General features: G+C 58.8%; 10 protein-coding genes across 10 annotated transcripts; 4 read left to right on the top strand and 6 right to left on the bottom strand.

The window, feature by feature from the left end:
- Positions 1–387: 387 nt before the first annotated feature.
- Positions 388–2,486, bottom strand: EHS24_008947 (uncharacterized protein; the record flags this gene model as incomplete). Its single annotated transcript, XM_028624246.1, has 4 exons — positions 388–563; positions 630–1,599; positions 1,703–2,362; positions 2,403–2,486. The coding sequence occupies 4 exons, from the start codon at positions 2,484–2,486 to the stop codon at positions 388–390; spliced, it is 1,890 nt and encodes a 629-aa protein (XP_028475318.1).
- A 2,257-nt stretch (positions 2,487–4,743) lies between these two features.
- Positions 4,744–5,419, bottom strand: EHS24_008946 (uncharacterized protein; the record flags this gene model as incomplete). Its single annotated transcript, XM_028624245.1, has 2 exons — positions 4,744–5,057; positions 5,098–5,419. The coding sequence occupies 2 exons, from the start codon at positions 5,417–5,419 to the stop codon at positions 4,744–4,746; spliced, it is 636 nt and encodes a 211-aa protein (XP_028475317.1).
- An 854-nt stretch (positions 5,420–6,273) lies between these two features.
- EHS24_008945 (uncharacterized protein) lies at positions 6,274–6,846 on the top strand (the record flags this gene model as incomplete). The annotated part of the gene is made up of 1 exon (XM_028624244.1): positions 6,274–6,846. The coding sequence occupies one exon, from the start codon at positions 6,274–6,276 to the stop codon at positions 6,844–6,846; it is 573 nt and encodes a 190-aa protein (XP_028475316.1).
- Positions 6,847–7,606: 760 nt separating this feature from the next.
- EHS24_008944 (uncharacterized protein) lies at positions 7,607–7,911 on the top strand (the record flags this gene model as incomplete). The annotated part of the gene is made up of 2 exons (XM_028624243.1): positions 7,607–7,671; positions 7,710–7,911. 2 exons carry the CDS (start codon positions 7,607–7,609, stop codon positions 7,909–7,911), a joined length of 267 nt encoding a protein of 88 aa, XP_028475315.1.
- Positions 7,912–8,017: 106 nt separating this feature from the next.
- EHS24_008943 (uncharacterized protein) lies at positions 8,018–8,488 on the bottom strand (the record flags this gene model as incomplete). Its single annotated transcript, XM_028624242.1, has 1 exon — positions 8,018–8,488. One exon carries the CDS (start codon positions 8,486–8,488, stop codon positions 8,018–8,020), a length of 471 nt encoding a protein of 156 aa, XP_028475314.1.
- Positions 8,489–9,168: 680 nt separating this feature from the next.
- On the bottom strand, positions 9,169–10,709 carry EHS24_008942 (uncharacterized protein; the record flags this gene model as incomplete). Its single annotated transcript, XM_028624241.1, has 10 exons — positions 9,169–9,324; positions 9,368–9,433; positions 9,474–9,725; positions 9,829–10,214; positions 10,253–10,314; positions 10,349–10,390; positions 10,432–10,487; positions 10,526–10,573; positions 10,612–10,641; positions 10,680–10,709. 10 exons carry the CDS (start codon positions 10,707–10,709, stop codon positions 9,169–9,171), a joined length of 1,128 nt encoding a protein of 375 aa, XP_028475313.1.
- A 519-nt stretch (positions 10,710–11,228) lies between these two features.
- On the top strand, positions 11,229–13,589 carry EHS24_008941 (uncharacterized protein; the record flags this gene model as incomplete). The annotated part of the gene is made up of 5 exons (XM_028624240.1): positions 11,229–11,392; positions 11,443–11,470; positions 11,507–11,762; positions 11,885–12,981; positions 13,020–13,589. 5 exons carry the CDS (start codon positions 11,229–11,231, stop codon positions 13,587–13,589), a joined length of 2,115 nt encoding a protein of 704 aa, XP_028475312.1.
- Positions 13,590–13,757: 168 nt separating this feature from the next.
- Positions 13,758–14,889, bottom strand: EHS24_008940 (uncharacterized protein; the record flags this gene model as incomplete). The annotated part of the gene is made up of 3 exons (XM_028624239.1): positions 13,758–13,933; positions 13,996–14,231; positions 14,297–14,889. 3 exons carry the CDS (start codon positions 14,887–14,889, stop codon positions 13,758–13,760), a joined length of 1,005 nt encoding a protein of 334 aa, XP_028475311.1.
- A 698-nt stretch (positions 14,890–15,587) lies between these two features.
- EHS24_008939 (uncharacterized protein) lies at positions 15,588–17,511 on the top strand (the record flags this gene model as incomplete). The annotated part of the gene is made up of 7 exons (XM_028624238.1): positions 15,588–15,712; positions 15,769–15,842; positions 15,901–16,271; positions 16,320–16,770; positions 16,818–17,000; positions 17,059–17,212; positions 17,265–17,511. 7 exons carry the CDS (start codon positions 15,588–15,590, stop codon positions 17,509–17,511), a joined length of 1,605 nt encoding a protein of 534 aa, XP_028475310.1.
- Positions 17,512–19,272: 1,761 nt separating this feature from the next.
- Positions 19,273–19,875, bottom strand: EHS24_008938 (uncharacterized protein; the record flags this gene model as incomplete). Its single annotated transcript, XM_028624237.1, has 2 exons — positions 19,273–19,363; positions 19,493–19,875. The coding sequence occupies 2 exons, from the start codon at positions 19,873–19,875 to the stop codon at positions 19,273–19,275; spliced, it is 474 nt and encodes a 157-aa protein (XP_028475309.1).
- Positions 19,876–23,448: the final 3,573 nt, after the last annotated feature.

Raw genomic sequence — 23,448 nt, 5'->3', positions numbered from 1 at the left:
TGCTCCCTCATGTCACATTTGCATTGGACTCACAAACGGGTGCGACTTGTCATTGCCCGCTGTCGCTGTTCAACCAGTCAGTCTCACTCGTCGCTGACTCCTACTGACCAACCCTCAACGGCGTCTGGTAACGCGACTATAAACATGCATGCGGTTGACGCGGATGGACTGACTATTAACAGATATGGCTCGCCAGGCAGGATGGGTTTGACAACGGGAGACGATTGGGGTGGCGCAATGGCGAGGTCGGGGCGCGAATGAAGTTGTGGGGGATGAGGGTGAGGTGGTGGGTTTACAAAGGCTACACACATGTGGGAATACAAGAGATGAGTCTGGATCATCGAGATCGAGAGAAATAGTAGCAGAGAAGAGAAGAGAGGCGGGTGGTTAGCGGCCTTGGAGGAGCGCGTCCATCGCCGCCGGGTGGACGCCCAGGACGAGCACGCCAGCCGCCTCGAGCGCGCGCGGGACAGCGCCGCGCGTCGCTGGGGGAGACTCGCGCACGCCGGCCAGCCAGCGGCGGAACTTGTCCATCGTGAGGGCCCGGCCTCGGCGGAGGTCGGCTGCGGGGCGTGAGCACACTTTTCTCTCTTCTCCAACCCCCGGTCCTGGAGCGAGCCTCGACTCACCCTTCTCAGCCTCGGCGCGGCGGGAAGCGCCAGCGACGGCGAGCACTGTGTCGGCAGTGGGGCCAGCGGGGAACTGCGGGGGAGGGAGGTGTGCCGTCCTGGACGTCGAGCCCAGTGCGAGGATCGCGGCGCGGAAGAGGTCATACACCCTCTGCACGGCTGGGAGGTGCAGGTCGGCCGTCTGCGCGGCGGCCCTCGGACAGTCGCTGCCCAGCATACAAGGCGGTTCGGTAGCGGCAGGCCCGCACTCGTCTGTGAGGAGGGAGGCCGGGTCGTAAGCCGCGCCGTCGGCTGGGTCGGTGTAGAACAGGTCGTGTGGGAGGCGTGCGAAGAGGGTGCGCGAGGACAAGAGGGCGTGGACGTCCAACACTTGTGGCAAGGGCAAAGGCGGGGCGACGGAGGAATCGTCGTCGTCGTCGTCTTCGTCGTGGTCGTCGGTGAGATCCGACCCGGTACTGGACTGGACCATGCTGTCCACCTCGTCATCGCGCTCTGCCTCGTCGTCGGGAATGAGCTCGACGGCAAGAACGTCGGGGCTGACGGCCACGACGCGCGCGAGCTTGGTCCCCACTACAGCGAGCGAAAATGGCCCGCCACCGGACTGCGCGCACGACGCGGCGAATCCCAGAGCGCGAGCGAGAGCGTTCGAAGCAGCGGAACACTCGTCCTCGGCAAGCAGGGCTCGTGCAGTGGAAGCAAGCTCGTCGACGTGAGGGTAGCAGGCGGCGAAGTCGACCGTGTGGGTGCCGCCGGCGAGGGCGAGGGCCATGAGGTGCGGCTTGGGTGGCGCGAGGTCGTCGGTGGGAACGTTCCCAGCGAGGTTGGTGACAGTGATGCCAGAGGCGGCCAGGACGCGCGCCCAGGCATCGAGGAGGTGCTCAAAACGCTGCTGCTTGTGGCCGTCTTCCTCGATGGTGCTTGTGGACGTTGGTGCGCTGCACGCCTGGTCAAGCGACGTGTCCGTCGACTTCTGCCATCAGCCTCAGTCCTAAACGACCCCGCACAACAGCTATTTCTGACCCTCGCAATACCGGTCGCAGGGTCCTTTCACCTCCCCACATTCCTGTACTCACCACATGGGAATCGATGACTGCCCCGTTGGGCACTTGGGGGTCATGTTTCGCGGGGGCTGGAACAGTTTCGAGCGCGGCGACAAAGTTGCGCCACTGTACAGCACTGGCCCAGCGTCCGAGCGCCTGTCGCGTGAGTCGCCTGTCGGGCAAGGCCGCGACTGAAAGAGTTGCGAGTGGGGCACTGTGTACGCCGCATGCACAGCGGGCGACCAGCGTGCGGTCCGGGTAGACCATGTCAAGGCGAGCAGGACCGCCGCGGCTGTGGGCTGGAGTTTGGGCAGTGTCACTCTTGGCTTCCAACACTGGCGAAAGCCTGGATGTGTTACCGGGACGGCCGTCGTTTACCAAGGCAGTGTACGCTTCCTGGAACGGGGACATGGGGTACATCCCGTGTGGGGTGATGGCTGGGAGGTCGATCGAGAGGAGCTCTGCGCGCGGCGAGGCGTCGTCGAGTTCAAACTCGCCGTCGTTCCAGCGGTTCATGAGTGACGCCAGGCCGTAGGCGAGGTGGTATGCGTCGCTCTCCCGGACCGCGACGTCACGGAGGACCCGCGAGAGGGTGCGGTGCGCGCCTGGTGCGGCAGCGAGGGCCGCAGAGTGCTCCAGGGTGTGGGCACCCCAAGAGCCGGCAGGATAGGCATCCAGTGCAAACTCTTGCGACTTGGCGAGCGGTGAGAGTGGCGATAAAGTGGAAAAGTACGAGAGGTGCAGAGTCGACGCGGGGGAGGTGCTGAGCGTTGCTGGCAACGACAGTGGTGAAGCCGGTGAGGATGTTGAAGAGCATTGCAGGGACAGCAGTGACTGCACACCTGGTGATGTCGCTGGCGGTATCGCTGCGTACGCTGCATACCCCTCGTGTGTCGCTGGCGGTGTCTGGGCGAACGGCGCGTATTGTGGCGGCTGGTGATCGTCAGAGTACATTTCAGAGTACATTGGCGGTGGCGAACGTGGTGCTCGTCTCTTAATGTACGCTCGCCACAGCTTCTGATCAGACGAAGCGTGCCGACGACTGGTGCTTCGCGGTGTGTGTGTGCGTGCGAGCGGTGGGTGCGGTGGTGAACTTCTGGTGATGGCAGTCAAGCCAAGGTCGACGGATGTGTGCCCTGTGAACCCTCGGCTGCGACCGCGGGAATTGGAGCAGGCCAGGCGGCGTCGATGGGTCACGGTGAAGGTCTCGCCGCGCTCGACGAGCATAACGGGATGTGGGTGGAGACGCAAGTGGGGGTAGCGTCGTCCACGTTTTAAGAATGAGAATGTGCCCGATATCGGCAGCGCGCATCCCCTTCGTGGCTCGTGGGCCCGTTGCCGCAGCCACCGGAGCCGCCGCCTCCCTGCCCAGCTTGGGAGCGACCCGCACCGCGCGACAGGCATCTGTGACCGTGCTCTAGCCCTTGTCTGTCCCCAACACAACGACGAGAATGGGCAATGCGCCACTTGCGGCCGCCGCTTCCTCCAGTGCCTCTACTGAATCATGACGGGCACAATCAAAAAGATACCTCGAGGCAGACGCAAAAAGATCTTGGAGCCACGGGAAGGGGAAGACGTGGACCAGAGAGAGGCATCACACGCCAGCCCCTCTCCTGGGGGAGGGTCCCGAGAAGCGGCTGCGGCACGCGGCGTCGGCGCACAGAGCAGGTCGGTGACTAACCTAGGCACCGTCCGACAAACTCCAACGAGGGCAGTGTCCAGCCAGAGACGAGCGCCGATCATGGGCCGAAGTCACCGGCCAACCGGTGGCCTCACCATATCGTGCGTCTCAAGGAGGTGGGTCACAGCTCAGGAGGGGAAACTTATCTCTATTGTGAATAAACAGGGTGCGGACATGCATACACACATCACACAGTACACAGTTGCCCCTGGCGGTGTGTGCTGTTTTTTGACAAGAGATCTCACCGCGGACCCAACCAGGTGGCAGGGATAAGTACGTTTGCTTGAGGTAAGACGTCGTCGTGTACGGGCTGGTTGATGGCTGTCCCACGACATTGGCACTGTCCATCAAATGCTACGGAACATAGGCCCGTGGGCGTTTCAGCCCCCGCAGTTGCCAGCGCCAGCCACCAGGCCACCAGTGGTCAGACGACGTATAACGGAAATTGGCTGGGCCTGGCCGAATTTAAGCCAACATTTAATCGATTTTAAGTTGGACACATTGGACGCGCGCGCTAGAGGGGACCTATGCCGTGCCGTCTCCGGTCAATCAGCATATTAAAAGACCATGTGACCTACTAAGAATGCATGAGATTGATGATGGCCATAACGGGGGCCACTGTCATGGTGCGCTCGCCGCTCGGTGGACCGCCACCGATCGGTGTGGCGCCGGCAGCCTGTGCCGTCGGGAGGGCATTGTTTTCCCTTGCTTGCCACTCCAGGTGCTTGATGGCGACGAACAATCCGTAAGTGGGACATATACAAAAGCTTGGATGCAGGATGTCTTCTTGAGAACCATCCTTCCCACTTCCTGTCCGTGGCGCTGCAACACTGCCCACGCATACACCTAATTGTCGCCCATTTCCAGCTTCGCCAGCCTCCAGATCCAGGTCCCCCACACGCCTCCGGTCGTGTGCGTGTGCGTTTGCCTCCCTGCACTTCCAGGTCCGACTGTATCTCTGGGTCGATGCATTTGTCTCCGAACGTATACGGCCTGAACCGGCACGCCGTGAACTGCGGTGGAGGAAGCTGCGAACCAAAGTGGGTAAGCGCTGGTTCCTTGTCGCTCAACGCCACCTAATCCTAGGAGCGGTGTGGATTATATGGCTCAGTGTCCTCAGCCGCTTCCGGGTGGACAGTAGTAGTACTGTCTGGGGGACGTCGGGTTCCGATTCTTTGGCATGAGGTTCGAGGTTCGGACTTCGCACGTCGGGCGACAAACGTCATTTCCGAACTGACTGTATGGCTGTCATATCCATGTACGCTTGGCATTTGGTACGCCACGCGTTCACTGACATATGCGCACCTGATGTGACTGGGAGACGAGTGCATGAGTTACATACGAGGCCCACCCCCGCCCAGGGGTTGGTGGATGGGCTTCTCCTTGTTCTCCCCTAACTACCTTCGCTCTTGACCTCCTTTGGTGTCTCCGTCTCCTTGGCCTGTGGTTTGTCACGGTTATGCAGTTCTCCAGGTCTAAGCAGCAGTCCGCGGTTGACCGCCAGGAGATTGCCCATGGACAGGACGCCAAGTAATGCGAGTCCAGCGAAAGCTGCGACAACAACATAGCAGTGTTGGAGGGCCGCCATATGTTCAAGGCCCGGGACGACGAGCTGCCGTTGATCGCTGGCGAGTTTGTTTGGTTCAAAAGTATTGTTAAACATCCACCCCAGGGCCGAGAGTGCGGTGAGCCGCCCGAGACCAGCGCCTGCGCGCGCTCAGCTAGTCATACCCAAATTCAGACTTACTGAGGGTTCCGATTGCGCCATTCTCCCTATCCTTGCTGTCGTCTGAGCTCTCAAACTCCGCGTCCGTAACGTTGTGGGACAGACCAATTCCCAACCCAACTAGAGTGGCGAGTGTCATCACACCGAGCCCGTGTGAAGCCTCCAGGAGAGCCACCAGGACTAGCACCGACGAGCCGGTCACGGCACTGAGTTTGTAGGGCTTGTCGTAAACCCGGTACGCCGTAGCCATCGTGCCGCCAATGAAAGTCACCACGGCCAGTGCCGAGAGCGCCACCCCTGCCGATGTCGCTGTGCGGCCGTTCTCTTCCACAACCATGACCATGAGGTACCGCACAACGGTTTCAGCTCCGGAAATGCCTGCTGTTGTCAAGGATGACCCACTGGAAATCAGCGTGGGCTCGGTCGGGAATGTTCACCTACATTCTGGCTCGATTGTCGAACAGCCCAACGGGTACCAGTGGACTAGCGGTATGGGCTTCCCAGATTAGAAACGTGACGAGCAGGATGATGGACGCGACGATGGCCGGTTGGGTTGATAGCCCCACCCTCTCGCTCCCAGAAGACGCCAAGATTCCGATACCAGTACCCATGAGCAGGACACAGCCGACCCAATCGGTCCCTTTGGGCGCCAATTCACTCTCGGTGGAGAACTCGGATGTTGCATCGACCTCGGCGCTTTTGGGAACCCGTACTGGGACGAAGAAGGCGAATGGAAGAGCCAGACCCGCGAGTACGACTTGAGCCCAGAAGACTGTACGCCACGGGTAGTGTGATACGAGGTACCCAATAACGCTTGGAGCGATATCCGCGCAAATGCTGTAGGTGATCGCCTGTCATTTAGTGGACACAACTCAACATGCTTGAACACACGTACGTCGAGGACGAGGACGTAACTGTCTTTAAACAGTTCCATAGATGCCCTGCTGCAGGCATTCCACATAACAGTCGTGGCTAGGCTTTGTGCACCATGAGCAGAGGCGATTGCGAGGACCGAGTCGGCTCGCGCAGCGAGCCACGAGCACGTTGCGCACGAGATGATGCCGATAACGATAACCCGAAGTATAGGGAGCTCTCGAAGCAGCTGGGATGATAACAATCCCAACATCATTGTGGATAATCTAACAGTTAGCTGGAAACGGTAATGGCACGCACGAATATGAACCAGCGTACCACGCCATGACGGAGTATTGTGTGACGGAGTATAGCGGTGGCTGGGTTTTCGACAGGTCTGTTGCGATCGCAGGCCATATAAGCGGGCCGGGTACCGATATGAACGTGCACAGGCAGGTGCCCATGATAATGCAGATGAAGCACATGACCTTACGGCTGTGGGACACCCCATTGTCGCTGCCCCACAAACTTATGGGTGACAACTGGTCTGTGATGGCCTCTGGAGATGTCCTGCAGGCGGACACGGAATGCCCGGTTACTGCGGCTCCAGGTTCTGTCGGTGGTGACAAGGGTGTATCGTCACCCTCGACCAGCCTTGATTTCGTCGCTGGTAGTACCATCCTCAGTGTTGCGGCGTTGGTGATGGAAGAGAGTGCGCTGTGCCACTTCAAGTATGGCTTCTGCTTGCTTGCTGCGCTGACGACAGTGCTCGGCACCGCCAGGCACGGCCCGGCAGCAGTGAAGCAGCCCTCTCCCTGCTGGCGGCAACGCCACAATTCGCCACAAAGGAATGATCCAAGTCCTACCGAAAAGTGTCAGTCTGCTGTGTCCATGCATGCTCGGTGCACGACATCCTGACAGCATTAAGAACCAGCTATCTTGGTTTTCATCTCGTGAGTCACTCGGTAGACGTCGACCTGAGAACCTGAGACCGCCGAGTGGGAGACCCGCCGAGTGCTGGCGGGCAGCCTCTAGCACATACCCGTCGTCATCCAACATGCAAACTGCAAAAGCTATCCGGGTTATGGCGAGGAAATACCACTGATCCACTGAGATGGCACTTCAATCAGTATATACCGGCCTCGTCTGATAGCCGGACAAACAACGTGTGTCAGTAACGGTCTAATCAGAGGAACTGGCACCAAAGGTCGTCCCGCGATTTAGATCCAACGACGCTAACTGACGATGCTAACCTGCGTTTATCAGATCTCAAGCGAGAAGCGATGGTCTACAAGTACTTTATCAACTTGATAGGCGCGATCTGTGGGCGCAGTCCCGTCGTAAGTGCACTGGAGGGAGTACTACATGCCGCTAAGTCGCTCCACCCGTCCGGCTACTTGCCAACTGCTCAGTTTCCATCGTATCGGCTTAACCAAGAGATATGCCCACGACGGTCCCATGGTCTGATAACTGACTTTGTTCAATCTGACCTCCTGCTAACCTCAGTCTAAGACGTAACAACTCATGCTGGTGCTCACTCTGGCAAGCCATGTCGAAGTGGTCCATACAGTAGTGAGGTTATATGGTTTACCGGTCGCTGTCAGAAGGGATATAAAAGGCGACTCTTGAGGTCGCGAATGGAGTCTGTCAGTCTGTCCCAGTACAAGCAACCTCAACAATGAAGTACACCGCCATTTTCGCTGCCTGCCTCGCCGCCACCACCGTCTTTGCGGGTGCCATTGAGTACGTCTCGCCTTCAGCTTCCGCCACTGACACACCAGCCCCAACACCGTCGACCCCTGTATCAAGGGCTGCGTCTCCGACGCTGCGTCGGCCGTCGGCTGCAGCGACCCGCTCGACGCCAGCTGCCTCTGCGGCTCCAAGAGGAACGACTTTACCATCAAAGCCCTCACTTGCCTCCAGTCCAAGTGCCCGGACAAGATCGCCCAGGCTGCCGGCCTTCAGTCGCAGCTGTGTGGCTAAGTCCATGATTAATCATGTTCGCTCCGTACTGAAGATGAATGCAAAGAAGTTGACGTGGAGGAGTAGTGATACATTTGAAGGAGTGGTGATACATTTGCTGCCCGTTCTATTGCCTCATGAGCTCGGTGACGACCTCGTCCAGCTGCTTGTGGATATCAAAGTGGCCAAGCTCGTCGTACTCGTACAATGTTGAGTGAGGCATCCGTTCAGCCATATGCCTGATCATCCGTATTGGGGAGCGGGCGTCCTGCGTCCCGTGCCAGATATTCACCGTGTCGTACATGATGTCCTCGAACCGGAACCCCCAGTCGGTAGTGAGGAGGCGGGCCTCGTCGACCGTAGCTTGAGAGCCCTGCGCGAACCCTTCAAGAGTGATTCGCAAGAGCCTTTCCCTCGCTGCTTCCGGGTCAGCAGCTGCCTCGGGTGACTGTTGGGCTAGCCACGCGTCTATGCGTTTGGCCACAGGGCCCGAGTTTGCAATCCAACGACCTAGGCCGACCATTGTCGCCGTCGTGGCCCTGGCAAGTAGCGGGGTGTTGATTGCCATGAACGAGCCCACGCGCGACACGACTGGCATGTCGTGGATGCCTGCCGTCCAGGGTGGTGCCCCCGCAAGAACGCCTACTGCAGAAAGGCGTTCTGGCATGGCGAGTGCACATGCCAGAGCATATGGTCCGCCTCCTGACCCTCCCAGGATAGCTGTCCGATCCAACCCGAGGTGATCCATCAGCGCGGCCGTGTCCGCCGGCCAGTCGAGGATCCGCCGTCCAGGCTGCGGCGTTGAGATGCCAAAGCCTGGTCGGTCGGGTGAGATGAGGCGTAGGTTGTGCTTGTCAGCGACAGTCGCAATGCCTGCCACCTCGAGTCGAGAGCCCGGATAACCGTGCAAGAACATCAACGGTGTTCCCGAGTCGACGCCGTACTCGGCGTACCCTAGAGTTCGGCCATCTGGAAGCGTAAAAGAGAGGGTATCACGGCTGGCCTCGCTATGGCGACTGGCAGAAGAGAAAGCGCGGACGTGGGGCCGAAAGGCTGTGGCTTGCCGTCCTGCACGCATGGATGTCGGGGAGAGATTGTGTAGAGTCAACAGATCTGGACGCCAAACATGGGCCCAAAGGCTCAAGAGCAACATGACGTCAGCCATAGTGGAGGTGGTCCACGGCGCATAGTGGCGGCTCGTCTACCCCAAGCAAGCACCGCCCTCTCTCCCTGGCGTACAGACTCTGTCCAAGTATTCATCACATGCTTGCTTCTCGACTACCTAGATGTAATCCACTTCTGAAAGCCATCGTAACCGGTGCTGTACTCTTCAAATTCCATGGGGTCCCTAAATGTGCCGCCTTCCGACTGACCAGTTTCGGTGCTGTAGGCCTGGACCTTGGAGGCTCGCTCATAACGTCCCTTGAAGAAGGTCTAAAAAGTAAGCCTCTGTGCTCTCTCCTGTGTGAAATCTCACTTGCAGCCTGCTCTCCAAGTCCTCCCTGTTCCTGCACGGTTCGTCAAATACCACACCGAGTGCCTCCTTTTTGTCAGCTGAATGACTCGTGGGCAGCGTGACTCACTGCATCTTCAATGCTCTGCGAAGCACCCTGGCCCCTAAGGGGAAGCATGGCATGTGCCGCATCGCCAATAAGGGCCACTCGTCCGCGAATCCATGTCGGCAGGGGAGGTACGGTGCGCAGCTGCCACAGGGCGGTTGAGCTTGTCTCCTTGAACACGTCGAGGAGCCACTGCGGGAACCCGGCAAACGACTGCAGGAGCTTGTCCACCGAGCCCTCAGAGGTCCAAGCGTTAGACGTCGTTTCTTGAACGTGCTCTACAATGTCAGCCTAGTACGGGCGAGAGGATCGACTTGCCATCTGGTACGAGTGCCACGATTGACAACACAGTCCCGTTCCTGCACGGTCCCATGACCACCCGCCGGTCCCCGCCGATAACCATCGTCGTAAGCGGCTTCATAAACTGCTTGGCCTCGGGGATGTGCTCAAGGCTTGAGATAGGGGTGAGAATACGGTACGCAGAGGTACCGGTTGGCTGGGGCTTGGGGGCGTTGGGAATGACAATCTCACGCAGTCGCGAGTGAATGCCGTCGGCACCAACGATCAAGTCGGCTGAGAACTGGGCCCCGTCCTCAGTCTCAACAGTGCCGCTGCTGGAGTCGCAAAAGGTGACCTTCTTGTTCAGCTCGACGCGAACCTTGCAGTCGGGGACGGTGGGATGGGTGGCCAAATGAAGCAGGTTGTTGTGCAAGTCTACGCGGTGGAACACGAGACGCGGGGAAACAGAGTCCTTTGGGAGCACGACTGTGACTGTGAGCTTTCGACGCGCATGCTACGCGTACCAGACTTGAAGAGGTTCCCCTTGTCATCAAAAATTTCAAACCCTCCATCTCGAACACCGCCACTGCTGTCAGCGACGTTCCAGGAAAAGAGCATACTTGTTGGCCATGTAGTCGTAGACACCCCATTTACGAAGAATTCTGCTGTCAGAGAACTGATGCAGAGTGCGAAATCAACATACTTTGTAGCGTTCGCTTGGAGGGAGATGGCGGCCCCAACTTCGCGGAGGAACTTGGACTGCAGTGTCAGGTTTTGGTAACGAGGAAGAGACATACCTGGTCAAGAATGATGATCTCACGCCCAGGCTTATGGAGCGCGATCGCCTTCGGTCAGCTTTCAGCGGATGTGCGGAAGATCGTACAGTTGCCAAACCCGCGATGCCACCGCCCACCTGTGTCGTCAGCTCCTTGCCATGGCTCTGGAGCTTACGATGATGATGGTAAACTTGTCGGTGGTCATTGTCGTTTAGTGATTAGTTAATACTACTAGAGTACTGTGGGTCTCTGGATCTCTGGGCCAGGTTCACAGACTCGTCGCTATATACATGAGGCTGCAGCGATAGGAGCCGAAGCAGTGGAGTGGCGGCGCGGAAGCGGAAGGTTCCGTTCCGCGATATTCCAAATAGGCTTTGGCCATGCGGGTGGGCAAAAGGCAACATGCACATTGGTTCGTTGGCCCATTGGCTTAGCAGGACAGCATCATGTTGCCCGTGTCACCGGGATTCACAGCCATGGCGGGGCCCAGGTTGCAGACCAAGCCATGGTGCGTTGCAGGACACCTGTTCCCAAATCGCCAAACCGCGCCAGAGCCACACCCATCTCCACCCGCGGTGGAAATGTCTCCGCGTCGCCCCACACACCGACCTGATTCCCCCGCATTTCGCATGGCGAGTGACCGAACCTCCGGACCACCCACTCCGTCTTGTTGCTGCCCACTCGGTGTCCTCTTATTTCCTCCATCACACTCCATCCCCACGCCATGCCTTCTTTGCAGGCGAGACACGAAAAACGAGCTCATGATACCATGTCCCAACATACCCGGCCGTCGAGTCCAGATGGCAGGTCATCCACATCCCAAGACGGCGAGCCGGGTCAGAGTACCGACCGCCCAGGGAAGAGGATGAAGTATGCGCCCAAGGCATGGTGAGTTTGGGCTCGCCGTGGCTACGCGTCCAGCAGCTGACCCATGGCAGCGAGGGGTGCCGATCCCGAAAGATTAGGGTATGCTGAGAGCCGTGGACTGTTGCTGACTGCAAGTGCTCGGGCGAGCGACCGTGCTTTCGCTGCGCGCGAATGGGCAAACACTGCACCCTCCTCGACGAGCCCGTGGCTATCAGTGTCCCACAGACCCAGACGACCTTTGCCATGGCAAGCGAGACAGCACACCCTTCCTCGACTACCCTGCAGCACTCCATCACCTCCCTCGTTTCCGGCCTCCAGGTGATGGAGGCAAACATGATGGCGATGCGTCGCGCAATGCTCGAAGCCGGCCTGAACGTACCTACCCTCGAGGGTGTGTTGCCCACGGTCGGCGAACGAGAGGGAAGTCCATCACCCCAGCTTGTCTGGGATCACGCGGGGGCCGACTTGTATGCAGGTATGGAGTGGCTTTAGCTGGCATAAAGCTGACATTAGCGGAAACACAAGGTGTTCAGCCTACAAACGCACTTGCTGCTCGACTGGCCAATGAACTGGACCCAGGTAGACCGATTTCTCGTACCAATGGAATCTCTCCTGTCTCTCCGCTATCAGCTTCTGCCGACTTTGCGGAGTCGGCGCGTAACCTGTCCCACACCACGATCGACCAGCCCACTGTGCAAGTCCAGTGCGGGTCCATGACCGTTTCACTACCTGTCGCCTCCAAGCACACCGAATACTTGGACTGTTACTTTGCACAGCTCAATTCCTTCCATCCTACCGTCAACGAGAACCAGATTCGCGAGCAGTCTGACAGGCTTTACGGTCAAATTCTTGGCCGCAGGGGCCACAAGGTCGTCCCTTCATCCTCGGCCCCATTTCTGGCCCTCCTGCTTTCCATCTATGCCAGCACGGAGGCCCTCCAACGCTCCGTGTCACCGCCGACGGACTCCAGACGACCTGGCTACCCATGGTATCGCCAAGCTCGCGACCTTACGGGTACCAGAGAACGCCCTAGCGATGTCAGGGACATTACCAGCGTTCAGACGCTGGTCATCCAGACTTTCTTCTTCGTGTACTCTGGAGACATGCTTGCGGCATATGCAACCATCGGACGTGCTGCTCGCCTCTGTTACTTGCAGGGTATCAATCGACCACTCCGAGCGTCAAGCGCGACACCATTCGAGTTACACATGCGGCAGCGCGTGGTGATGGTTGTGTACTTTATGGACCACCGCTTGTCTTTAAACACTGGCCGACCATACTGCATGCGGTGGGACGACATTGACGTCTCTGAGCCATCGGGCGTCAACGATCTGGACGTCTTCCATGACATGCCTCTCCCCCCAGAGCCAACCGTCAGCAGCCTGCAACCCTACCTCCGATGGTACCTGGCGTTTGCCCACTACGCTGGAGCCACGTATGACTGCATGTCCAGCGGCAAGCTCTCATCGGCTGAGCGTGCGCTGGCCATCGAGCAACTGGACCAGCAACTGGACGCGTGGACGCGTGAATTTGACGCGAGTCCCGTGTTAACGCCAACTGGGGCATTTCTCACAACGCTGTACAGACAACAGCGACTCATATGCCGAACAGTAAGCTGGTTTCGACGTTGACCCAAGCTAACACTCAGCTCATGGTCAACCTGCGTCTTCTCCTCCGACGATCCAAGATTCTGTCGTTGAACTATGACGACACTGCCGGAGCTCTTGCGTCTGAGCTGTCCTGCGACATTGTGTCAAGCATCTACGCTGCGACTCAAGACCCGGCCTGGTCGTCGTCCGACTTTCTCAGGTGTCACGCCCCGACGGTCGTGTTCTCCCCCATTGTCATACTGGCGACGCTCCTCATCCGCCAGCGTGGGCATGTCTCGCACGCCGTCGAGCTCGCGTTTCGCCAGGCGGCACAGCTCATCTGGGACATGGCGAAAGAGTGCATCGTGGGCGGCTACGTCGAGGCCCAGCTTGCCGAAGTCATCCGCATCGCGACCGACTTGCTCAACGAAACGTCGTCATCCGAGCACCAGGTATCCGACACGAATGCCGTCGCCCTTGCAGACCTGTTCTCCACCGAGCTGCAGAACATGGCGGCCTACGGCAGTTTCCCAGAGACGGGCGGTTCACTCGAATGGCTCGAGGGACTCGGAGCGACGGGTGCGGCGACGGAGCTTAACTGGAACTCTTTGTTCATGGGGTTGGAATGAGGGTTGCTGGTGGCCGATGTACCGTTTGACCCATGTCAAGTCGCAACGCACAGACATTGTCAGACGTTCACAGACATTCATTCACACAGCTCGAGTTGCACCATATACATGTCCAAGCATATATTCACATTTCGTTTACTGTACACTTGTTGCGCAGGAACCCCCAGCCTACGCCCGCGCTTGGAGGTACGGGATGCCCGTGAGCTTGTATGCGCGCTCACTGAGCTGTGGGGGCTGGCGCGGCTCGTTGCGTGCGTATGGGCACTCTGTGCCGTCGGGACGCAGACACTTGAGGTGACCGGCTGTCTGCAGTGCCTGCGGCCAGTGCGACGTGGCGAGGTAGGCTGAAAAGCGTAAGTTACAAACCATCACCAGCGCAAGCCCATCAACACAAAAAACCACTCACACTCAAAGGCCTCCTTCTTGCGTACCAGGTCGGCGTGCTCGGCGGTCGAGACTGGGCCGTAGCAGACGTACGAGGCGAAGCGCGCCTGGTTGCCCTGTGGCGAGACGTTGTAGTGCGGGAGACGCGAGTCCCAGACGATCAGGTCTCCGGGCTCGCAGTTGACCTTTTTCCACTCGAACCCGCGGGCCTTGAGCCACTCGAGCCCTGCCTCGGTGAAGTTGTACACTTCGTTTGTCCTGGCGAACAATGAGCGTCTGTGACTACTTGGGTTGCATTGCGTACACCCCACACACACACTTACCAGCGGTACAGCTGTGGCTCGTCCTTGAACAGCTTGTGGAACTCTTCGGAGGAATTGTGCGCCCCGGGGAGGACCATGAGGCCGCCGTCCTTTTCGCCATTGGGGAGGAGGTTGATGATGCCCTGCACGCAGCGGAGACCGGCACGCTCCGGGTCCTGGTCCTGGTGTGCCCACCGCTTGTTGGGCTTGAGGTCCTTGCGGTTGGGGAAGGTGACGTTGATCTGGTCAAAGCTGACAATGAGGTCTTCGGTGTCGAAGATGGTCTCAAACGCAGCAATGACGCCCGGCTCGGCGCGCATGTCCCAAACAAAGTCCTCGTGGGCTACGCCATAGAATCCCAGCATGCCGCGCTCGGAGATGACGGGCAGGTTCTCCTCGCGGATGGTCGAGGGGTCGTTGCGGTCGTAGCCCAGGCCAAACGATTCCAGGTACTCGTGATACCTCTCGACATACTCGGCGGCCTTCTGGCGCGGAATGGCACCCTTCACAACGGCGTAGCCATCGCGCGCAAGGTCGTCGCGAAAGTCGCCGTACGTCGTGGCGCCGCTAAAGTCAAGCGTGTCGATGACGTGGGTGTCGTGTGTGACGATCATTGTGCTGTGGTGTATGTGGCGTGTAGCGTGTGTTGTAGGAGCAGGAGGCGTTTGTTTACTGCTTGTGAACCTGAGTCTGTCGATGGTGGTGGGATGGTTGTTGTGCTCTTGATATCTTCCTTTCTCCAACCCGGACAGCGACATTCGCGCGGTAATGCGAAGGAAACCGGGAACCCGGTTGCCCAGAGCCTCTAAGATTCCGTGGGCGTACCGTGCATGTGCATTCGCGAACCGCGCAAGAACCGCACGAGAACCGCCCAAGAACCGCGGCCATGCTTCTGCAGAACCGCATCAGTACCGCGCTGGAGCAGCAAGGACGTCTCGGCGCCAGGGGTTCCCCACATTGGTGGCGACGGCAACAGACGCGCCAGCCCGGCTGGTGGCGGAACATTCCGCCAATTTGCCGTGGCATGAGCAAGGGTGGGACGCCTTCTCCACCACTTGCTGCTCCACATGTGAACTACACTCTCCTGCCCACTACGGCCACCACCCAATCAGCCCGGTGACATTGGCGAACGCCTTGTTCCCCGGTGCCCCAGATAGATCCCTCGATGCCCTGTGGCCCCGTGGAGAAAAAAGGTATAACCAGGGGCCAAGAGTGACAGTCAGGTCACTCACCCCGCCTTCGGCTTTCGCCAGCCACCATATCCCAACTCATTACACCGAGTCCTCCCACACCCCCTCCCACCCTAGCTCAAATGGAAGAGTACAAGGAGGAAGTCACCAAGGTGGAGACTGTGGCCGCTCCGGTCCAGCAGCAAGTCAATGGCGACATCGACCTGTTCGATGAGACGGGACATATCCGCCTCGTGCCCGTGCCTTCGTAGGTCCTGTGTGCTGCTCTAGGTTGTCTTGGGTGTTGCTGACCTTGGTTTCCAGGGCATCACCTCGCGACCCCCTGAACTGGAGCAAGTCGCGAAAGCTCCTGGTCGTCATTGCTTGCTGCTGGTACTGTGAGTGGCCTCGCCTGCGTTGCCAAACATGTACACACTCAGCTGATGCGTTCTAAAGCCATCATGTCGCTGTCGCTCGTGGGCGCAACGGGTCCGATGCTGCCCATCTTCATAGGCATGTACGTTCCCGAGGGTGTCGAAGTGGCCACCGTCGCACGCTTCGCGACGTGGCCCTCGCTCTTTGTTGGTCTTGGCAACTTTGTCTTTTTGCCTCTGGCGCTTGCATGCGGCCGCCGTTTTGCGTTTCTCATTGCGGCCGCCATGTGCTTGATCGCGACGATTGTCTGCGCCACGTCCAACAACTTTACGACCAACTTCACCGGCACGCTCTTCCAGGCTCTTGGCGCAGGCATCACGGAGAGCCTGCTCCCTCTCATCATCACCGACGTGACGTTTGTCCACGAGCGCGGAAAGTACTTTGGCATCTACGTACGTTGTTTTCATGTCACCTTTGCCCGTTTTGCTGACCCAAGCCAGTGGACCACTCAGTCCATGTTGTCCTCGGTGCTCAACATTGCCAGCACGTTCGAGGCAGAGCGTCTCAGTTGGCGCTGGTACTATGGTATCTACGCCATTGCCGTCGGCATTGGACTCATCCTCGCCTTCTTCTGCTGCCCCGAGACGCGCTTCGCCCGCCCACCGGCATCGTTCAACGGCCAGGTCCACGTGACGGACGAGTACGGAGAGCAGCGCGTCGTGTCCGGCGAGGAGGCGGCGGCATACTCGTCGTACGCAGCGACAGACGTCGACATGACCCCGCTCACGTACGGCGAGACGCTCAAGGTCTGGAACGGCGTTCCCAAGGGAGGCTGGAAGCTTGCCGGCAAGAGTTACATCAGTATGGCGCGCTGCCTCACCAGCCCCGGTCTTCTTTGGGCTGTCATCTACACTGGCATGGTTTTGGCCGTCTCGATCGCCCTCGCCCTCAGTACGTTGTCCGGGCGCTTATACATACCGCGCTGACCCTCCTCGCAGCCTACGGGACCGTCCTCACCACCAAGCTTGGCTGGCCCGACGCCAACACGGGCCTCATCACGGTCGGCGCCGTGCCCGGCGGTCTCGCTGCCAACTTTTACGCCGGCTACCTCATGGACAAGCTCGCACTCCGGAGTGCGAGGAAGAACGGCGGCAAGCACAAGCCTGAAGCGCGTCTTCCCAGTGAGTTGAAGCAAGGGAATTGGCGTTGTCCAGTTTTCTGACCTTTACCCCCTCTCAGTCATCATCGTCCCGACTCTCGTCGGCATCACCGCTGCAACAGTCTATGCCTTTGCCATCCAGTACCCGGAGCGCTTCGGCTGGCCCACCATTGTGGTCATGTGGGGCTGCTACTTTTTCTGCTTTGTCTCGTCCCTCATCGTCTCCACGACCTTGTAAGTGGTGCCACGCCATCGCCATCGTTCTCTGCTCACACGCACCCCTCAGTGCGGTCGAAGTCTGCCCGCAGGCGCCCGGCCCGGCGCTCGTCGTCGCTGTCGCGTTCAAGAACGTCGTGGCCTTTGGAATGGCGTACGGCATCAGCGACATGATCAACGACTATCCCGCAAAGTCGTACCTGTCCAGCTATGGTGTGCTCATCGGCTGCCTCGGTGCCGCCATGCTCCTTGCCATTCCGGTATACTTTTTCAACGGCAAGTGGCGCAAGTCGGGCGCTGGACACATCCAGAACTAGTCTGTGGGCTTTCGGGAGCTGTGTTTTAGTAGTGGTCACAGCAAGGGTGAGAGTGAGAGTAAGGGAGTTGTGCAGAGTATGTGGGGAGAGTTGTGCAGAGTATGTAGTGGCCTTTTGAGGTCGACAAGGATATGCAAGAAGAAGTGACAAGGCCAATGTCTACCCTTGGAATCATGCTCCCACCCCCGTGTCCTCGGGTCCGGTCTTTCCGCTTCTTCTCTCTATGTATCACACATATTCGGCTGTCGGCGACTCCTGTGCGAGGTCGTGAATGGGAACAAGTCAGTCTCGATGGAACGCACCCGTTCTTGGGGTGGAATTGTACCTTTTACGTGCGTGCCGCCACCGGACCAAAGAGGCGCCGTGGCGAGGGTGAACGGTGACGCCTCACTGCTTCATTGCATTCACTGCGGACAGGCGCCGACGCGACCTACGGCAACTTCACCCGAGAGCCCCTGTTCGGTGTTTTAGCATGTCTGCATGCAGACACCACATGGTCGGCGCACTGTACGCATGTACGTGCGCAGCATGCCTCGCCCATGTCCTCGTAAAAATATCACACCCTGCGCGAGCCACGCGCAGCCCTGGTCTGGGCCAGGTTTGGGGGTTCGAGCCAACTTGAGCGCCTGCGGATCTGCGGCGCTGCGCTGAAAAAAGGTCTGCGCGATCTGCGATCTGCCACAGTCTGCGGATTGACAGCCACACGGCCGAAACGGCCCGACTATGAGACCCCGTCTGGATCTCTCTGGATCTCTGGACCCCTCTCTGCGGCTTTGCTGCGAGCTGCGAAGCTGCGAATGCCTGCCTCCGAGTGAATATGCTCTGCGCGCGCTCCGGGCAGCAAAGTTTCCATGGCCGGTGGATCTGTGGCGCATTGCCTGCACATCAAACCCCCTGGTGCCGCACGCGCACATGCACACCATGGCGGCCCCGGTGTCACAGTCAATCTGTGTTTTGAGTCATGTTGCCGCCGGAGAAGGAAGGTTACGGGCGTATGTATGTCACTCCCGGCGGATTCTCGGTTGCTGTCGGACACAGTCGACGACCTGTGGCCTGTGGCCTGCTGTAGAGGCACCGACTGCAGCGACGCAAAAGGCGTACCTCGCGCTCGCAGCTCACACCGCAGGAGAGCTGCGATCATATGCACAGTCTAGTCTGCGGTGGTCGCGGCCCACATGGCCACAGAGTCGACCCAACCTACCCCAAAGGTCCCAAGATCCCAATAGGGGAGGGGTCCAATGTCGGCGCCACTAGCACACACCTGTGCGTGCGCTTGTTCAGTTCGGTTGGGTTCGAAACGCTCCACCGGCCACACACCCCTGAGTCGTCACCCTCATCCCGATTAGGTCTCACACAAAAATATGGGTGTGTGTCGCGGGCGGCGGGCGTTTCATGCAGTGAAAATGCAGTGAAAAGCGCCCAAGCCCCAACAATGGACGCACAGACAAGGACAGGAGCGGCAGGAGCTAGGAAGAGGCGCATGGCATAGTTGATACATGGTTTACCCAAGAGCTGTATAGACGCGTGGAGGGAGTGTGGATGTTGATATGGACGTGGGTCGTTACACAGTGTAGAGAGACATGATGGGTGTGGGCGGATGGCTGGGGTGGTGGGGGGGGGGGGGGGGGGAGGGGGGGGGGGGAGGATGGGGGGGAGGATGGGGGGCGGGATAATGCACGTGTTGCCTGTGGTGGGTGGCCGCAGGGTGGCCATGGGTGGAACATCGTGTTGTTTTAAAGCGAGCACAGTCTCTCTACTGGCCTACTGGCTGACGACGTAGTAGCCAGCCTTGTTTTCAGACTCGGGCGGGACGACGGACGATGCACCGTCAGCGCCGGTGACCTTGAAGATACTGGAGGAGGTGTCAGTTGAAGAAACGTTTTTGCGGGCTGTGTGTTTCCCACACGAGGGGCTGATGCACCAGTGTGGTGGCCGCGGTCGCAGCCAGCCCATCCACACGCCTGTCCGCAAGCACACTCACAGGGTTGTCCCGGGGCGAACGTTTGCGACCCAAGATGTATTTGACCCGTTGGCGGTCCACTTGTTGTGGACCATCATGGAGGGTTCGCGCCAGGCCTCGACGACGCGCTGGCCGACGGTCGACGTCGGCTGATAAGAGTCGACCGAGATGTTGAATGGGGCGACGCCGCCGCTCCATGAGAGGGCAATCTCCTCGCCGACGATGGGTGTCTCGGTCGAGACGAGGAACGAGTGGGGGGCAGTGGACCAGATAACGTCAACGACGGGGTTGTCGGTGGCCGCGGCGGCGGGTGGAGTGGTGGTATCGTCGTCGCCTGGGATGGGTGCGGCCATGGCCACGGACGCGAATGCGAGTGCTGCTGCCAGCAGCGAGACTGTGCGCATGGTGTGTGTGTGTATGTGGTGGATAGAGTGGTGTTGTGGAGAGAGAGGGGTGGGGGATGAAGACACGAGAGAGCGGCTCCTGTATACGTATCAGGGGATGGTAATATACCGCATGCGAGAAGACTGCGTACTGCGCAGGGTGTGCGAGGAGAGGTGGCCTGGGTGGGACGGCGGCGGCGGCGGCAGCGGCGGCAGCTGCAGCAGCTGCAGCAGCTGAGGGGGTCGTCCAGGGCCAAAACACTAAAACCGCTCTCTCTCTCTTTCCCTCCCCTATGGCCCATGGGTGACACCGGCCGCAAAACGTTTTAAAGACCGCGCGCAGGCCGCAGGCCGCAGGCCCCCCCCCCGGCGCCGCCAAACAGCTGCGATGCTGCGACAGGTCATGTCCCATCGGCAACGTCGCTGCTACGCCTACTGCTGCATGCACCACATGCATCGCTCTCAGCAGCACATTGATTCCACAGAAGCACAGCGCGAGACGAGAGCATCGGGCCACTCCCCGATGTGGCCGCTGTACCACTGTGGCGCCAGCACACCACACCGAATGAGCCGATGGAATGGCGACGACACACGAAACAAGAGGGCAGGCCGTCAGAGCACCACCGCGTACCACAGCCACCACGCACCAGAGACATCAGCACCGCATCCGACAATGGCCGTCGGCGCCGAGGGCTGTGCAAACGGGCACGCCGCATCAGCCGCAATGGCGTAAACCGTGAGCCACATGCGGCGCACGCATGCATGCCAAGCCAGAGACTACAGTGGTTGGTCGTGTCGGAAGCTGATGCCTTGGGCCAGTGTGTACCGGAGTTAACGAGCGCAGCACAAGCCCAGCACAGAGTGATCTGGTGCTAGTGGCTAGTAAGTAATCTTATAGTGGACGGGACCCATTGATCCATTGAGGCACATGACTGGACGCAGCTGGCAAAGCTCACGGGTACGCAGGTGCGTCTCCTGGAGAGAACATTCAAGGCCAGCAGAACACAGGATCCCAAACAGCCTCTCCACACCCCTTCGGCAGCATCCATATGGCGCCATATCCAAAGCAGTGGGAGAGCTGGAGAGACGCCACTGTGGCCACTGCCGAACAACACCTGAACAGCCCCAAGGGCCAATGGCGAGCATTTGTTTGGCTTGGCCCCCCAACGCTCCCAGAAACGTGCTGAAGCAAGGCAGGACCCTCTCCTCCAATTGACCCTTCGAGACCTCCCAGGTTTCTCACAACGTTCCCCCAAGCTGTTCCCTGCGTTCGAAGCTGGTCTCTCGCTGCCCGTCACCTTCTCGAAGAGGTCGCGTCGGCCCTTTGGCCCTGCGCCTGTCCCAGTGTCCTTTCCATCAGGTCAGGCAAGAGCCAAAAGGGGACAAGGCGGAAGAGAGGTGTATTCCTGTATGGACTTCGTCCTTGGATATCTTGGCAACGGGCATTGACGCCCTAGTCTTCCATGGGTAAGGGCCTTCCTCCCATAGGGGCAAAAGGTATGCATGCTTCTTATGAACCTGTCACCAGTAACGGCAGAGCCTGTCGGCTTCGAGCGGGAGGCGTCTCCGAATGGTACCATCCCGTACTGATAGAGCAACCTTTCGACAATGGTGCCCATGCTCCATCTCAAGAGATCTCCAGTGCCCGCTTCTGCACAGCATCCAGCGGCGTCTCTCATTGTCAGGATGCCAAGCAAATGGGCACTGGGGATCTCTGATCGCTCCCCCACCGGGGTCGCTTCTTCTGTGAGGAAGATTGCTGTGTATTTCCGCTCATTGGCAAGTGAAGGCGCGGTCCATCAGTCTCAGACAGTCTCAGCGGTTCGTTCTCTCGCTCTCGAGTATCAACTGTGGGCGACACCTACCGCAGGGGGGTGGTGGTGCCAAGTGCGGTTGTGGCAAACGTTCGTCGGGTGCTCAGCAACCCCCAATGAGCCCTTTTGGCCTTGTTCACCAACGCGTAATGTGTCTCTCTGCCTATGGCCTTTTGGCATCTGGTCCCCCGAGCCGTCAACATTTTTATGCGACTGAAATAGATGTAGATACACTTTGTACTTTGATGCTACTCTCGCGGTGTCCCTTTCACCGTCGCCATTAGGGGCCTGCGCTACCACTAGCTTCATGATTTGGTGCAATGGCTGACAGAGCGAGTGGCCCCCTTGCCGAAAGTGCACTCCAGCGTCCAACAGCCAGCTATGCTCTCCAGTATGGCCTCGTTGCTAGCATTCTGGGTCCTCACAGCTAGGAACTGGCAAGCGAAGCTGCGGATGTCATCGTTGACGGGGGTTGGCCATCGCCTCTTGGGCAGGCGTGGGTCGACCACGGAGGGCCTTCCCTCCTCCGACACCTCGTGATGAGGTTCTGGAACCCAAGCTGCAAGCCAAGCTGGACGAAGTGGATGATTGCACTGGCGCACTGGGTGTGGGTGCGGACAATCAACCCCGTGCACCGTGTCTGTCGTGGTTAAATCGTCAGAGACCGAGGGCCGACGAGTTGCTCCGTCACGATGCATGTACCCATGTCGAGAAACACACTACGACTTTTCGCCGTATCCAGCAAAAGTCGTAGTGTGTTTCTCCGAAAACGTCACCGTAGGCGTCGAGAAACGCACTACGACTTTTGGTCGTAACCAGCAAAAGTCGTAGTGTGTTTCTCCGAAAACGTCACCGTAGGGCGTCTCCATGTTTGAGAAACACACCACGACTTTTGGCCGTATCCAGCAAAAGTCGTAGTGTGTTTTTCTTTGAACGGGGGCTTTTTTCAAAAGAAACACACTACGGGCTTTTGGGAAAAGTGGGAACAGTCGTAGTGTGTTTTAATTACCGCGGGGTCGCGGGGTTTTATTTTGTTTTCTTTGAACGGGGGCTTTTTTCAAAAGAAACACACTACGGGCTTTTGGGAAAAGCGGTAGCAGTCGTAGTATATCTTTTTTACCGCGCGGTCGTCCTATTTGAGAAACGCACAATGACTTCTCATCGCCCATACTAAACCGTCGTAGTGCGTTTCTACCAACGGGCACCGTGTGGCCGTGTGGTGGCACCGGATGCGTATTTCAAACAGGACGGTGGAACCTGTTATGCATCTCTCACCATCCTTCCAACTCTCTGGCCATAACCATCACGTTCCCCGGCAATGATCGTCGCCATCATTAGCATGACTGCATGAACACCTGGCGAGTGTATCTCGCTGCCCAACGACGCGACCACTACTATCAACCGGCATGGGCGACAGTGGCAGCGGTCAGCTCTAGCAGCTCTTGCGGTGTTGCGCAGACTTTTGCACGTTGTGAGGAGAGGGAAAAAGAGGCTGCGTTGGAATTGGCGACCTGTGCGCCTCTTTAGCCTGGGCCTTCAAATGTTCTGCCGCAAAAACACTGGGTCACGGTGGGCGTTCTTGGGGGGCCTTTGGGTTGGCGGATCACGGATCGACGCGCGGAAGGATGACGTCGTGGCTAATTGTGTTTAATGACGCGATGTCCATATGAACGATGTGTGAAAATCGGCCTTCCCCAATACGATATCTCCCTCTGCATCGGTTGACCAGCTATGCATGTAGTCAAGTGTGTATGAAGACGCCTAAAAACGTTTGCATGGC

The sequence above is a fragment of the Apiotrichum porosum genome (assembly GCF_003942205.1).
Source record: "Apiotrichum porosum strain DSM 27194 chromosome Unknown scaffold_8, whole genome shotgun sequence".
Taxonomy (NCBI): Eukaryota; Fungi; Basidiomycota; class Tremellomycetes; order Trichosporonales; family Trichosporonaceae; genus Apiotrichum; species Apiotrichum porosum.
This window is presented reverse-complemented; position numbering and strand designations above follow the sequence as displayed.